The following is a 15,062-nucleotide window of genomic DNA, read 5'->3' on the forward strand; positions in this document are numbered from 1 at the left end:
CTCATCACACTAATAATTTTACATCACATTCGCAAGTATTTTTTGAACAAAAAAATACCCCAAAATTACCGACGCCATATTGTTATCCTGAGTCGTGAGAGGGCAAAAAACATACCGTATAGCGGGCATTTTTAGCAGGGTGCTAACGTTGGTTTGTTTCAGCGATTATATAACAACCTTATAAAATTGAAATCACTAACTTTGCACCTTTGTGTATAAGTGTTAACGACAAGAAGTTATCTTGGATCTGTATGTTGCTAAACAATGTATCTTTTATCTCTTATTAATTGCACTCAAACACCTGCGTTAATCGGTATCTAACGCAGATTAAACGAACGGAAAACTTATCTAATTAATGAACTTCTTCTTTTACAATCTCATTGAACTGCAAGTCCGCCAAAGGAAGTTCAACCAAAGTTATTGGCATTCATTTCAAGCAATACGCCATATTTTTACCCTCTAATGAAACTCTTTATACAGTATTTTTTAAAGATAACCCTGCATTAAACTTTATTTGATGGTGTATTGAATTATGAATGTTATTATAAAACCATTTATCATTCTTATTTAACAATATTACCCGCTATGCAGGGATAAGAGACAAAGATTAAGTTCAGTATGAGAATAATTATAAACATGAGATTTTTTTAAATGATGGAAATAAAGAACAATGGTAAATTATTATAACTGGGTACTTTTATCATATGATCTAAAAGTCTTTTTAAAAATGTATCTACACAAGCCAAAAAACTAGGATAGGGTGGTGTTATTACGACCACCTGGTTTATTTCGACCCTTCATAAAAACATCACACAAAATAAAAATCCACCATTTAATCGAGTGAATAATAACTGAATGCCCACTGAATGGTCACTGAAAGGTCACTGAAAAGACTCTCTCCGTGACCTTTCCGTGATCATTCAGTTACCATTCAGTCGACTGAATGGCACATACATTTCAGTGATCTTCTGTTATCATTCAGTTGCATCTTTTTATTGAATAATCGGATTATTTTGAAATTAAAGACTTTATTTCACTTTTTCCCGGTATAATAGCATCAAATTTATCTTATCCCGAATAAAAAAAAATGGGGAAAAAATTAATGCAAGTAAAAAAAATACGTGCACAAGGCCAGAATTGAACCCCGTGTCCTGCTTTACTGTCCGCGACCTTATCAATTACGCTACAACTTTTTTTTAAAATAAAACGGATTTAAAATCAATGAATTTGTAGAAATTACACAACACACATATCTTGTAAATCAAACACATTTATTTCATATTATGACCAAAAAATATATAGAAAATCAAAGTAAACTGACAGATAAAAGGTTTTTCGAAGGTAAAAGTATCCCATACAAGCTGTAGCATAACATAACAGTAACATACTTTTACAAATCTTAAGTACAAAAAAGAATCGGTCGAAAAAACACCAACCTACCCTAATTTATACATCTTCATCACCTAATCTGTATGAAACAACCTGTGAACAAGTTAATAGTCCTTTTGATTAAAATATTTTTCTCTTTAGATGAAATAAACAGAGAGAAATTTGAGGAAGAGCTGACAGAAAGGGATTCTGATGATAAATCCTTGTCAGATTGTATCATAGAAAAACAGGATGACCAACTATGTTTAGAAGAAACCAGCAAGACAGCAGACTCTTCATCTGAAGACATTAGCATAGAAAAATATTCCTTATTGAATAAAGATGTTTCAGACGAGATAGATAGTTATTCAAAACAAAAGGAGAACATTGATAAGATCAGTTCGGAAAAACTTGAGACAGGTGAGGTTGAACTTAGAGAATCCAATATAGGAAATCCACATTCCCATTTATTTTTTGACAAATAAGTCGAAACATTTACATCAGGTCAAATTTAAGCCTGTAGGTTTCGGTGCTCCTATTTGAAAAAAAAGAAACAAACAACCGATTTAAATTAATCTACTTGCAAAGGATTATAATACGTTTTAATTGAATATGTATTTTGTGTATTAAAAAAAATCCCTTAAATGTGACAAAAAAGAGTAACTGATAATTCTAGCATATAAAAATATAATTCTATCATGTATTGTGAATGAAATTTTGTTTTTGCATTTGCTTATCACATTTTATTTCTTGAAGTCTTAAAAATGTTTTTTTAACTATTAAGTGTTTAACCCATTTTTGAAGAATATGATGAAACATTGTATACAATAAGATTTGGAAATAATTTTTTCTACTGTCTATTTTTTACCGTTACTGATCTTTACAGTTAACAAAATCAAGTGATATTCTGATTTATTATTACACACCTATTAATAGGTAAATGATTTTTCATATGTGATATGACTGGCGTCACAATAGCCGTATCAGCCCTGCAGGGCTGATACGGCTATTGTGACGTCTATATCACACCCTTAGTAAATTAAACCACAAAAACAGTACGTGTGTTCATACACAATTTTGGTGGGTTCATATTCCCTTAATTTTAACTTTTTGAAAATAAGGTTAATCTTAATTTACAAATACATGTAATAAATTATTTTCAAATTACGGATCGAGTGCATTGAAATAGAAGTAGAAACAAACCCAAATCGTACGAGACTATAGACCATGTACATGTATGTAAGAAGTCCATGCATGATTATTTACTTTTTTTCTTCTCAACCTAATGCATGTTGTATTTTATTACTAAGTATGTAATAAACATATTTATACATACCATTTTCTACATCACATCCTGTATCAGCCCTCGGGACTTCGGCCATCTGGCTGATATTGATGTCTCAGGCTGATCCAGGATGTGATATACAAAAGGGTATGTATTATTATTATCTATAGATCGATTGCTATAAAAAGAGTTTGATAAAGATTAGTTTGCTTATATATTTCTTTAAACTTTGCTTTAATGCAAACATAGGGGTAGACAATAATTAGTGGCAACCATTAAAAGAATGCAAACGTCTCCTCAATATGTAAGACTTTATTTGACAAACTCACAGTTCTGAGGCGTGGATCCGGGAACAATGAATGGAAAATGTTTTGTTTTTTTAAGTATTGTCATCACAATGATTTGCAAGACCTTGTAAAATGTTGACATTGTATGACTCGATAGCAGCTTCCATTTCTTATTCCATAATTCAAGACTAATTATGTTGAAAATGAAATATTTTAGACTTTCAGAGGTGCTTTATTAATAAATCTTTTTCATTGTAAACGCATTTAATTATCGAAATCATTATTTTGTTAATATAGAATGGTAATCATTTAGTATTTTGGTAAATCCCCGCCCTCCTACCATATGTTAGAGACGGATATACTAATATTGGTTTTGTGAAAGAGCTATATACTGTAGATTGGCAAATAATCACGAAGGTTTGAATTTCACTAGGTTCGCGATTCAACATTTTCCATGAAATTAAACCCATCCTGAATGCTCTTATTAACAATTAAATACTTGTGCGAAATTTGAATTAAAACCATCGTAATTGGTATATCTCGTGAAATTTAAACAACGTGGAATTAAAACGACTTAAATTAATACGTAAAGTCTTTAAGTTTTTTAATGCTAATGATGCAGTAATTCTTTAGCTTTCTTTGTTAAAATTAATTTTATTTTTGCGATAACAATGTGTTGTTTTGGGGATTTCACAAAAATGTTGCTTTGAATCTTATTATTAATTTTACCTTTTTTAAACATGATCAATTTGTAAAAAATGCATTACATTTCAATTGTTGGGTACTCCACATAAAAATGTGTTTGTGAAACACTGATGCTCCCGTATGACAACATAATAAAGATTAAATTTTTCTTAAATGCAAATTTAATATACTTTTATAAAAAGAGGCGGATTCTCACTTTATATACAATTGTGAAATATGAAAGTAGACCAAAGTTAAAGGTTTGTCATAAGTATGGAAATCTTCAAAGTGAATGTCATTGGTACATGTATCCAATGAAAGGACTTGCAACAAAAATACAAATGTAAAGTATGGACGCACTAGCCCTTACCCTCCAGAAGCTATGGTCAAGGCTAAAAATAAAAAAAGGAAGTTAAACTCCAACTACAAGGTCAAAGGTCTCGCTATCAAATGAAAGGTCTTGTCAAAAAGATTAAATATGTAATGTATGAAATCACTATCCATAAACCTTTCAAAAATCATGGATAATGTTTGCTTTTTAAAAGTAGGCCAAGCTCCAAGGTAAAGATCAAAGGGTCAATGTATTTGGTATTCAAAAAAGGGTCTTTTCACAAGGATTACATACGTGAAGTATGGAAGCCATATCCATTCCTTTTTCGCCATGGTTAAAGTTTTTTTTTCCCACAGAAACAGAAATCACGAACGCCAAGGTCACAAGGTCAAAGTTGTTGATATCCAATGAAAGATCTTTTAACAAAGAATATATATGTGAATTAAAAATGTCGTTGTATCTACTGTTCAAAAGATATGGCCAAAGCAAAACTGAAATTTTTGTGTAAAAAGTGTCTCAAAATGGTCAAAAAAAGGTCAAAATGGTGGTACGCACCAAAAACAGGTCTTCTCGTAAGAAATATAGATGTGGAATAAGAAAGTCATAGCTCCAGTAAATCTAACGTTATTAGCAAAGTAAACGTTTTTGCGAACAAACAAATAGACAGACTGGCTGAAAGACAGCTAGACAGACGGACAACACAATACCCTAAAAACTTCGTTTACGGGGACTAAAAATTAAAAAAAAATTATGCTTTGCTACATGTACTCATTTGCATGTGTAAAGTCCTGTATGTAAATTTCAATTCTCCAGACAGAGACTTTTTCTGTTTAGATAAAATAAACAGAGAAAAAACTGAGGAAGAGGGAGGAGATTCGAAGTCCAATGATGAATCCTTGAAAACTGATATAGCAGAAAGACATGACAACACACTACATTTAGATGAAACCAATGAAACGACAGACCTCTCTTCAGAAAGCTACAGCGAAAAAGAAAATTTACCGCTTGCTGAAGAAGTTCAAGAATGGAGAATCAGGTATGCAGAACAGCAGGAGAAAAGTGACAGAATCAGTTCGGAAGAGCTAGATAAAGGTGAGATTGAAGTAATTTTAGAAAATACAATATTGGCAATTTGCAAATTTGCTTTTTGATTAATTTACCGATATTGCTCTTTAGTGAGTAGACGAATTACTTGAAATTGTGCTCAAAACGTTCGTTTTTCTACGTTATTGGTCGTAGTGGTACAGCGCTTGATGTATGTATAATCAGGAGATACTGGGTCAATAATTGTTCCCAATGCCAATGCAGCGTCAAACTTGAATTAAAAATATCCCTACTTTGGTGAATCTTTTAGAAAGTTTCTCATATAATTATCAAACATTGACCCTTTACTTCCAAAAAATATTATTTTTTTTAGTTTGTTTACAATCATATAGATAAATTTGATCTATTTTCAGTTGGTATATATCTTGATGACTATGAAATATGGAAAACAGAGATTTCAGGTAAAGAAATGTCTCATCGTTTGCTATTTTTGTTATTTCAATTAAAGTTACATAATTGATTGATAGTATCAGAATGTATATTGTTTAACGTCCGATTCGAGATGTTTTTACTCATATAGTGAGTAACATATGTAACCTTACGCCGTAGATGGGCCCAAAAAAGATAAGATTACAAAATTATGTTTTTCTCTTTTTCTCTTTTTCTACACTACAATTAATAATTATATTAAATCTAAATTAAACCTTTTGTGTTGTTTGCATTGTTCATTATTTTCAAGAATACCGCATTATCTTTGGATTTTTAGACACTATATTAACACAATTAAGCCTGGTTTGTGACCGTTTGGTCTTTTACGAGTAAAGATATGTAGAACAGACGGGTGAAAGTACAAAAGAGGCATATGGATTTCCGAGAAATATGGTAATCTTAATTAATTCACTCAAATTTCAGTGCCTCCTATTATTTCATAGAAGTATAAGTACGTTACTTGAACCTATTCATAATTCCATGGACAGTTTAACTTGTTATTAAATCTGGAGAAAAAATAAACAAATACAGCTATATTTAAGATTATAATATTCCAACATTCATATTATTTTACCTGGATATTATTTCATTTTTTAAGGTAAAAACCATGTTCTACTTTTGCTTTCGGCGCCGCATCAATCCTTAGATTTTTAGCATTGATAATGGGTGTTTGATCAACAAGAACGCTTGCATAAAAAGTGAAAAACATAAATAATGATTATTTCGGGTGAGACCTTCAAATTAGGACCCCTTTCACGCACAAAAGAACTCGTGCAGCCAAGAGTGCAAAGTCTTAATTTTAAATCCGTTCGCCACTTATACGGCGTTGTCTCAGATGAGTAAAAATTCTCACAGGAGACATAAAACCTGATCCAATTTAATCGTCAGAACTGAGATGAAACACACCCTTTAAGCTTGGTTTAATGGTGGCTTATAGGTCCTTAATGATGGTTTAATGATTGTCTTTAAGTCACCATTAAGCGCCTTTAAGTAACATTCACACCACCATTAAGTTACCATGAGGCCATCTCAAAGTCCTAAATAGGTGCTTAAATATAGCTTAATGGTAGCTTACAGGTCCTTAATGTTAGCTTTTAGACCACCATTAAGTCACAATTAAACTACCATTAAGCTAGACTTACAGATGCTTTATGTCCAAAAACTCTATAAAGTTACCATTAAGCTACCATTAAGCCATCATTAAGGTCTTCCTTTTCTAAAGGAAGACCTTCTACTGATTCTGAAGATTGAGATTATTAAGGTCTCCCGCTCAGGCGGAAGACCTTCTACTGATTCTGATGGTTACGATTATTCCTATTATTCTTTTTTTTCCTAGACGCCAACTTTGAGACCTCGTAACTCGCTCATTTCTTAACGGATTTCGATCAAATTTTCAGAGTTTTTGGACGTTACAAAACTCAATTCAAATGTTTTCATACATTTCAAAAATTTCCTTCCGCTTTTGAGTTATTTCCCTTTAATTGAAAATTTGGTGCTGTTTGTTTCCAGACAAAGGCTCAGAAACGACAAAAGCTGGAGCAGAATGTCTACTGCATTTAAATACTAGAAGAATTGAAGTTGTGCACATCGGTTTTTCTTTTTCGATTTCTGCGCTCAAAACAGTGCTAGATAAGGGTAAAAAATAAGAATGCCTAAAAGCGCAAAAATTTACATCTATTTCCTTATGTATCTTTTAAACTAAAAATAATTTGTTAAGACATGTTTCACAAATATTGTGCATAATTTTAAGATCTATCATTTGACATCATTAAAAAGGGGCTGGCCCCTTAAATTACGGGCCAAGGGCGCTCGAAAGTTTTTGCTTTATAACTTAAAAACGGTAAATATTTCGATATGATTATCGATTTGAAATGGGTTCTTCAGCATCTTATTGATCTCATGAAAACGTAATTTTGTTTTAGTCATGTTTTATTAGATGAGCAGAAAACTTTATAGTCCATGTACAGGTAAGTGATTTTATACGGCAAGTGAAGAAGAATTCTATATGCGTACGCGTATAACACGTATAACTGAAATTAACTGGATAAGAATAATATACCTAGCTAAATTGAATGTTTAACTTTGTTGAAATAAGAATTTTAACGTATTCTCTAGCTGGATGTCATACAGATTATTCAGAGACAACTTTCTCCCTGTGTTTACTGTAAAGAACAAGACGGGAGAGAGGAAATATTTTTAAGTATTAATTATTTATTAAAAAAAAAATTCAAGCTTAAGATAATTCACTGTCATTCAATTCATGCATCGTGAATTTTACTCGGACCCTGAAAGTTTCGTGTGTACAGTGTGCGTGTTTTGTGTGTACAGTTATCACATGGTTATGAAACCCGTTTATCGATCGCGCATTGAACTGTATACATTCGTGAGGTCAACATTACCGTTGTTTGATTTTTACTAGAGTCCTAGATTTAAGATCAAGAAAACATGTCATTTGTGCTAATCGTAAGAATATTTCTTTACACAAATTTTAAGGTTTTCTTGAACATGATTTAAAAGTGTTGAATGTCGGATTCTATTCTTTGACGAATAAATAAAAGGTGCTGCGTATACGCGCGCTTTTCTCATCTGCTAAGGTATCTATGGACGAGTTCATCGGTTACACTGAAGGGTGACACAGGATGACCTATCGATGACTCTGCCAATATTGATAGTGATTTTAATTGCACATATACCATTAACATGATAAATTAATGTTCAATTCTACCCTTGTGAAGTCCATTATAGTCTCATTATTTAAAAAAATTGGGGATATCAATACTGCAACTTGTTTTTGATTTGTGCGGATGATTCTATTATTGGAAAGGTACACACGTAGTACGACGATTTTTTAGGCCCCGTCTCCCCCTCTACTTTGAAGTAATTGCAATTGTTACATGTATACGGGCCTATATCAAGTTATTCTAATTGATTTATATCAGAAAAATTTGCGATGTTGTTTAAATTAGCAAATATCTTGCAATGTTTATACATTGCACAGTAAATTGTAAGTGAAAGTGACGTTTCCAATTCTCATGAAAATCGCAAATGAAGCAACTTGGAGATTTGCATGAATTGATACATAACTCATAATTGCATTGTACCGAATATATTCCTTTTATTTCCTCGAATAAAAAGAATATCCCTATGATATGATTTTACGGGTACATGATGGTAACTAAATACATGCTATTTTACACGGAAGAACCCCCAAAATATATACATTCCGAGCTTTCAGAATACGAGAGAAAAAAAAATGAATAATTAGAAATTTTTTTTAACAAATTCAAAATTGTTTCTGAGAAAGCCATGTAGTTGCATACAAATATTCCAAGCCATTCTTTCGTGTTAATTGGACTAAAAGTGATAATTAAATTTCCTCTCACCGTGATACGTAACCCCCCTTCCCTCAAATGATATGTTTTCCTTCAGAGTCGAGAATGTCAGTTGGTTAGTTTGTTCAGGTACGTACAGGTCAGGACTGGTGTTGAAATCCATGATTAATCAATAACCTATTTTAATGTTAACCAACAATCATACGCGACTTTTTTTTTATTCACAGGTCGTCAAATAAATAAAAACTAGAAGTACTGTGAGCAATGATCTCACTAAATGATACCCCCCGCCTCCCATATGAATATATTGGAAGTATCTATGTTTTGTTTTGGAAAATCCAAAATATAAGTCAAATCAAAAAGTAAAATAGGAGGTGCACAATGGCAATATGTAATAAAGATTCTGTGAAAGTTTCATTAAATTTCCTTCAGTGGTATGAGAGGAGTTGCGGATAAGAGATGGGTACCCCAAAGCGTAACAGACGGACGGACGGACAGACGGAAGGACGGACGGACAGACGGACGGACGGACGGACAGACGTACAGACGGACGGAAATACCGATTACTATATACCCTCCCGCTTTTCAAGCGGGGGGTATAAAAAGATAAGTATGCGTCAAGCAATAAAAAGTTAAAGTACGTTTGTTTTTATGCCCCCGTAAACGAAGTTTCGGGGGCATATAGTTTTTGTCGTGTCTGTCTGTCTGTCTGTCTGTCTGTCTCTCTGTTTGTCTGTTTGTCCGCAAAAACTTTAACCTTGCCCATAACTTTTGATTTAGTTGAGCTATGACTTTCATACTTCATATGTGTATTCCTTGTGACAAGACCTTTCTTTGAGTACCACCAAATTTGACCTTTTGACCTTGACCTTGGAGTTTGACCCAATTTTACATGAAAATTTTAAAATTTTACTTTGGCCATATCTTTTGAGCAATAGATACCAAGACATTTATACTTCACATATGTAATGTTTGTTAAAAGACCTTTCACTGGAGACCAACAACCTTGACCTTTTGACCTTCACCTTGTAGATTTCAGTACTTGTGAAAAAACTTTAACCTTTGCCATAACTTTTGAACAATTAGGGATAGGGCTTTCATACTTCATATATGTACTCCTTGTGAAAATACCCTTTATTAGATACCAAGAACTTTGACCCTTTGACCTTGACCCTTGAGATTGACTTACTTTAAAAAAGCAAACCTTGACCATGACTTTTAAAGATTAAGTCTAGTGCTTTTATACTTTACATATTTAATCCTTATGACAAGACCTTTCATTTGATAACAATAACTTTGACCCTTTGACCTTGACCTTGGAGTTTGACCCACTTTTACATGAAAATTTTAAAATTTTACTGTGGCCATATCTTTTGAACAAAAGACACCAGGACATTTATACTTCACATATGTAATGTTTGTTAAAAGACCTTTCACTGGATACCAACAACCTTGACCCTTTGACCTTGACCATGTAGATTTCCGTACTTGTGAAAAAAAAACTTCAACCTTGGCCATAACTTTTGAACGGTAAGGGATAGGGCTTTCATACTTCATATATGTAATCCTTGTGAGAAGACCCTTTATTAGATACCAAGAACTTTGACCCTTTGACCTTGATCCTTGAGATTGACCTACTTTGAAAGAGCAAACCTTGACTGTAACTTTTATAGAGTTAGGGCTAGTGCTTTCATACTTTACATATTTAATCCTCATGACAAGAACTTTCATTTGATAACAATAACTTTGACCCTTTGACCTTGAACTTGGAGTTTGACCTACTTTGTAAGAAATTGAACGTTGACCATAACTTCTGAACGGTTAGGGCTACGGCTTTCAAGCTCTACATAAGTATTTTATGTGGCAAGACCTTTCATTTGATACTTATAACATTGACCTTTTGACCTTGACCTTGGAGATTTTTGTACTTATTAAAAAAATTTAACATAAGCTTACTTTCAAATTTCACAATCATTTTCCAGTGAGAATACCCTACTTTTGGTACCAATTAATTAAATTTGCATTTAAGAAAAGCATTATCTTTGATATGTTGCCATACGGGGGCATCAGTGTTTTACAAACACATCTTGTTGATAAATAAATCAAATCAAGTCACAGAAAACAAAGACAGGTTGTAAAGCTCACAAACCGACACACACACAAACGTTTTGGTAACACGGAATAGTCCAGAGTAAAACTATATTTTCTTGATGAAGGAATCTCCTGTACATCTAATGTTCACGTCCGGGATAGTCCGCGGAGGATCTAAAAACTCTCTCACACAACATACAGGTTTCACTCAAATTTCAATTAACACATTTACGCAATTTATATCATATACATACAAGTCAGACGCTCTTTGATGTAGAGGATTGACACTAATTTCTTAGATAAATACTTAGTGACAAATTCCTTTTTACTATTTAAACTCAATTTGATAGGTTAATAACTTAAGCATATGTCAAAAATAAGCATTAAAAATAATTCTTTTCATAAAAATAAATTTTGTTTAAACAATATAAATCACTAGCAGCGCAAAGACAGACTTTTAAAAAAAAATCAGAGGTGGAATCAGGCGAATTAAATCCTTTTATGGCACCACCAACCCCATAACGAGACATCTCATCGAAATGACCGGTCTCCGCGTCTTGAACCTCCAAGAACATGTATTGAATGTTCTTGAATAATATGTATTAATACGTCTTTAAGGAAATCTCATGTAGAAAACCTGATTTATATTCTAATATATTCTATTGTGTATTTTTTTTTAATTAGTCGTACTTCTCAATCTATCATGTTCAAATTACATGTATGGCACGCCAAATTCACAAAAATGAGATAATCATAGTTTCACAATCAATAAACTAGGTTTATCGGTTGTAAACCATAGTTTACGGACCGTAAACTACAGTTAACAACATTAATCTATATTTTACATCTGTAAACAATATTAGTTAGCGCGATAATCTATGTTTCACAACCGTAAACTATACTTAACACCGAAAACTATCATTTGCGATTGCAAAACATAGATTATCTGATAAATACAGTTTCACGATTTGTAAACTATAGTTTACAAACCGTTAACTATAGTTAACGATCTGATAAATATAGTTTCACGATTTGTGAAACTATGATTAACAACTGTTAACTATAGTTTACGATTGTAAACTATAGTTTACAAACTTGAATCTATGTTTATCAACAAAATCTATTGTTAACGCTTTATTCAGACAGATAAACTTAGATTAGCATTCGTAAACTATAGTTAACGACGGTTAAATAAAGTTTTACAGATGAAAACTATACTTAACAAATCGTTAACTATACTTAACGAATCGTTAACTATAGTTTACGGTCGATAAACCTAATTTATCAATTGTGAAACCAGGTTTATCTCATTTTTGTGAATTTGGCGTGCCATATACATGTATTTATTTTTTAGGGAACATTAAACCTTATTCGTCATCCAGTCTGTCCATCTGTTACGAGAACTTTAAACTTGATAATAACTATTGAATGAGTTGAAATAGGACTTTGATATTTCACATGAGCATTATTTGTGACATCTGATTTTCAAATATATTGTGATTTTTGACCCTGTGACCTTGATCTTGGAGCTTGACCTACTTAAAAAAATAACATTACTTTAAATTGACCATAACATTTGAAAGCTTCCATTTTATAAAAATGTATTGTGACAACACCTTTTAAAATTCACTATTTTTTTACCCTTTGACCTTGAAGTTTGACCTGCTTTTCAAAAACATTAACAATACTCATACCTTTTGACTGAGAAGAGATAGGGCTTTTATTTTATCCCTATGAATTACCTATGCCAACTCTTTTCTAAATACACTGACTTTTGACAACTTGACCTTGAGGCTTGATCATAACTTTTTAAATGAGGAGAGATAGGGCTTTCATATTCCCCATTTTCAAAAGTGAGATATCTCCCCTCAAAATCGGAACTTTTCTATACTAGCCCAACTTCCGCGGACTAGCGTTACGATAGTCCAACAAAATAGTGATCAACTTACACGCTGTATTTAAAAATTTTAAAAGAAGGAAACGGTTTGCATTTTTTTTTAGATAATAAATTAATATATCAGGGGTCTGTTACCCCCCCCCCCCCCTTCTAGAAAGCTAAACATGTACGAATTAGCCAGGCACGTAGCATCGTCTTTAAAAGTGAGGGGGGGGGTATCCAAAGAAATATTTTTTTCTTACCTGGAAACGTTGACAAGCAAAGAAAAACCTTGCCCTTGCCAGTTCCTGGCATACAGTACTACATTTCCCTTATATAACTTTACCGTAGTATAAACTGTGTGTGGGTGGGTGGGGGGGGGGTGGCAACCCGTCTATCAATGAACATTTTCAATAGAAAAAGTAATATTGGGGAAAAAGTGGGGTGGGGCTAAGCCCCTTGAACCCCCCCCCCCCCCCCCCCCCCGTGCGTACAGGTACAGAGAACGAATATGTAACTGGGTTGAACAGTTGAATAAGAACCATAGTTGTGAAAATTAAAAATTATTAGAATTATTAATTATGTATTCAATAAAATTACGGTACATGATGTACATGTATTTCAGTTACTCGGGGTTACATGAGTCTCTCTCTCTCTCTCTCTCTCTCTCTTTCTCTCTCTCTCTGATATTGTTTTTACACACTTTGCAAAAAAGAATAACTTGTACTTACACTGAAAGGATTTAAAAAAAATAAATAACACTTGAGAAAAGAATGTTTTCTCTTAATTAACGAGAATTATTGCATCAGTTTCGTGTTTCTGCTCTCAATTCTCTGATCAATCTAAAATAAAATGTGTATTTTACTCGGGAATATACATGTACATATGCTTAGATCCTACACTAAAACTTTGATTAAATGCAGCTCAGACTTTATACGACATAATATGTAACACGAATTCAGGTCGTTGCTATTTTAATTAGTCTTTCTTCGTTACATGAGCACATGAGATTAAATTATTCATTTAGAATTCCATTCAAAGTTTTAATACTATACAGTGAATCAATTATTTTACAAATAAAAAATTCTAGAAACATGGTTAATTCAAATGTAATAGGCCTTTAATTGTCACCAAATGTGTTCTAATAAGTAAAAGGTCTATGTTATAACATGTATACAATCGAGCAAAACCGGCGCTGTTTCTTGGTATCGGTCGCGGAAGACGAACTACTGCTGTATATGCAGCAATTTCAGAGGTAAAACTCTAGATTGACATGTCATCAGTCTCAAAAAAATTTCCAGAGATACAAAGATAATATGGCTGCAGCAGGCTAGATTAATTCGTAAAAATTTTGTAACTAAAAATTTGTTCCGCACATTTTGTAAATAATGATGATCCGTATGCAGAACATCCACTACCGAAAATAATCTTTTCTTTTTTTTAAATAGGCCTATTCGAATACGTATCAGCATTTTATCAGTAATTTGTTTCTTTTCTTTTCTTTTTTTTTTGTAAGGGGAGGGGGGTAAAACAGCATCTTTTTATAGTACGACACAGATTAATACAAATCCAGAAAGAGACTATGAGTGGGCAATTTAAAAAAAAATACAAACCAGTTAAGATTTCTTTTTATTCACAAACACAATAACATTTTTCCATATGACAGAGGCATTACACCATGAACATATTTACATCAAGAACGTCCGCGCAAGTGACTTTATTTATAGCGCATGCGTATTAAACACAGTATAAGAGTTCCCTTCAGGGGAAATAACTCACCTTTTGAAAATGGGGAATTACACAAACACCACAATGTCATGTACGTAACCTGTGATAAAATCATATCAAATACTAGTATATCATGAACTTTGACCTTGAAGTTTATCCGGCTTTTCCCAAATTTAAACATTGCTTAAAATTGACCATAACTTTTTACACATGTATATTAGCTGTGACAAGGCCTATCTAAAAAAAAGTATGGCTTAAATCATGGAGAGTGTGTTATGGCCTTGAATCAAGGTCATTTAGGATAAGATATTTTGACTGGATGCATTGTTTGAAAAAAAAAAAAACATGTGTGAATTTGTCAATACAGTAACACACAAATGGGGTATGCTCATCAGCATCTTTTTGTGTCATGGTGTCACTCAAGGCCATTTTGACAAATTCAAGGTCGCAAACATTCCTTTACTATCACTTTTTTAATAGTAAGACATAATAAGATGATATCTACCCTTAAAAGATTGCTTTATCATTAGAACGTGGCATGACCTTG

The 15,062-nt window shown here is 32.7% G+C and overlaps 1 protein-coding gene across 1 annotated transcript in view; it reads left to right on the forward strand.

Moving 5' to 3' along the window:
- The window catches only part of LOC134276460 (uncharacterized), a 46,481-nt gene that overhangs the window by 10,882 nt on the left and 20,537 nt on the right, over positions 1–15,062 (forward strand). Inside the window, exons 8-10 of the mRNA XM_062758712.1 lie at positions 1,531–1,788; positions 4,769–5,047; positions 5,413–5,460. Coding sequence (XP_062614696.1) covers positions 1,531–1,788; positions 4,769–5,047; positions 5,413–5,460 — 585 coding nt within the window. The remainder of the gene's footprint in view (positions 1–1,530; positions 1,789–4,768; positions 5,048–5,412; positions 5,461–15,062) is intronic.

The sequence above is a fragment of the Saccostrea cucullata genome, unplaced genomic scaffold, assembly GCF_032062105.1.
Source record: "Saccostrea cucullata isolate Sc308-1 unplaced genomic scaffold, CSIRO_AGI_Scuc_v1 ctg1207, whole genome shotgun sequence".
NCBI classification, from domain to species: Eukaryota; Metazoa; Mollusca; class Bivalvia; order Ostreida; family Ostreidae; genus Saccostrea; species Saccostrea cuccullata.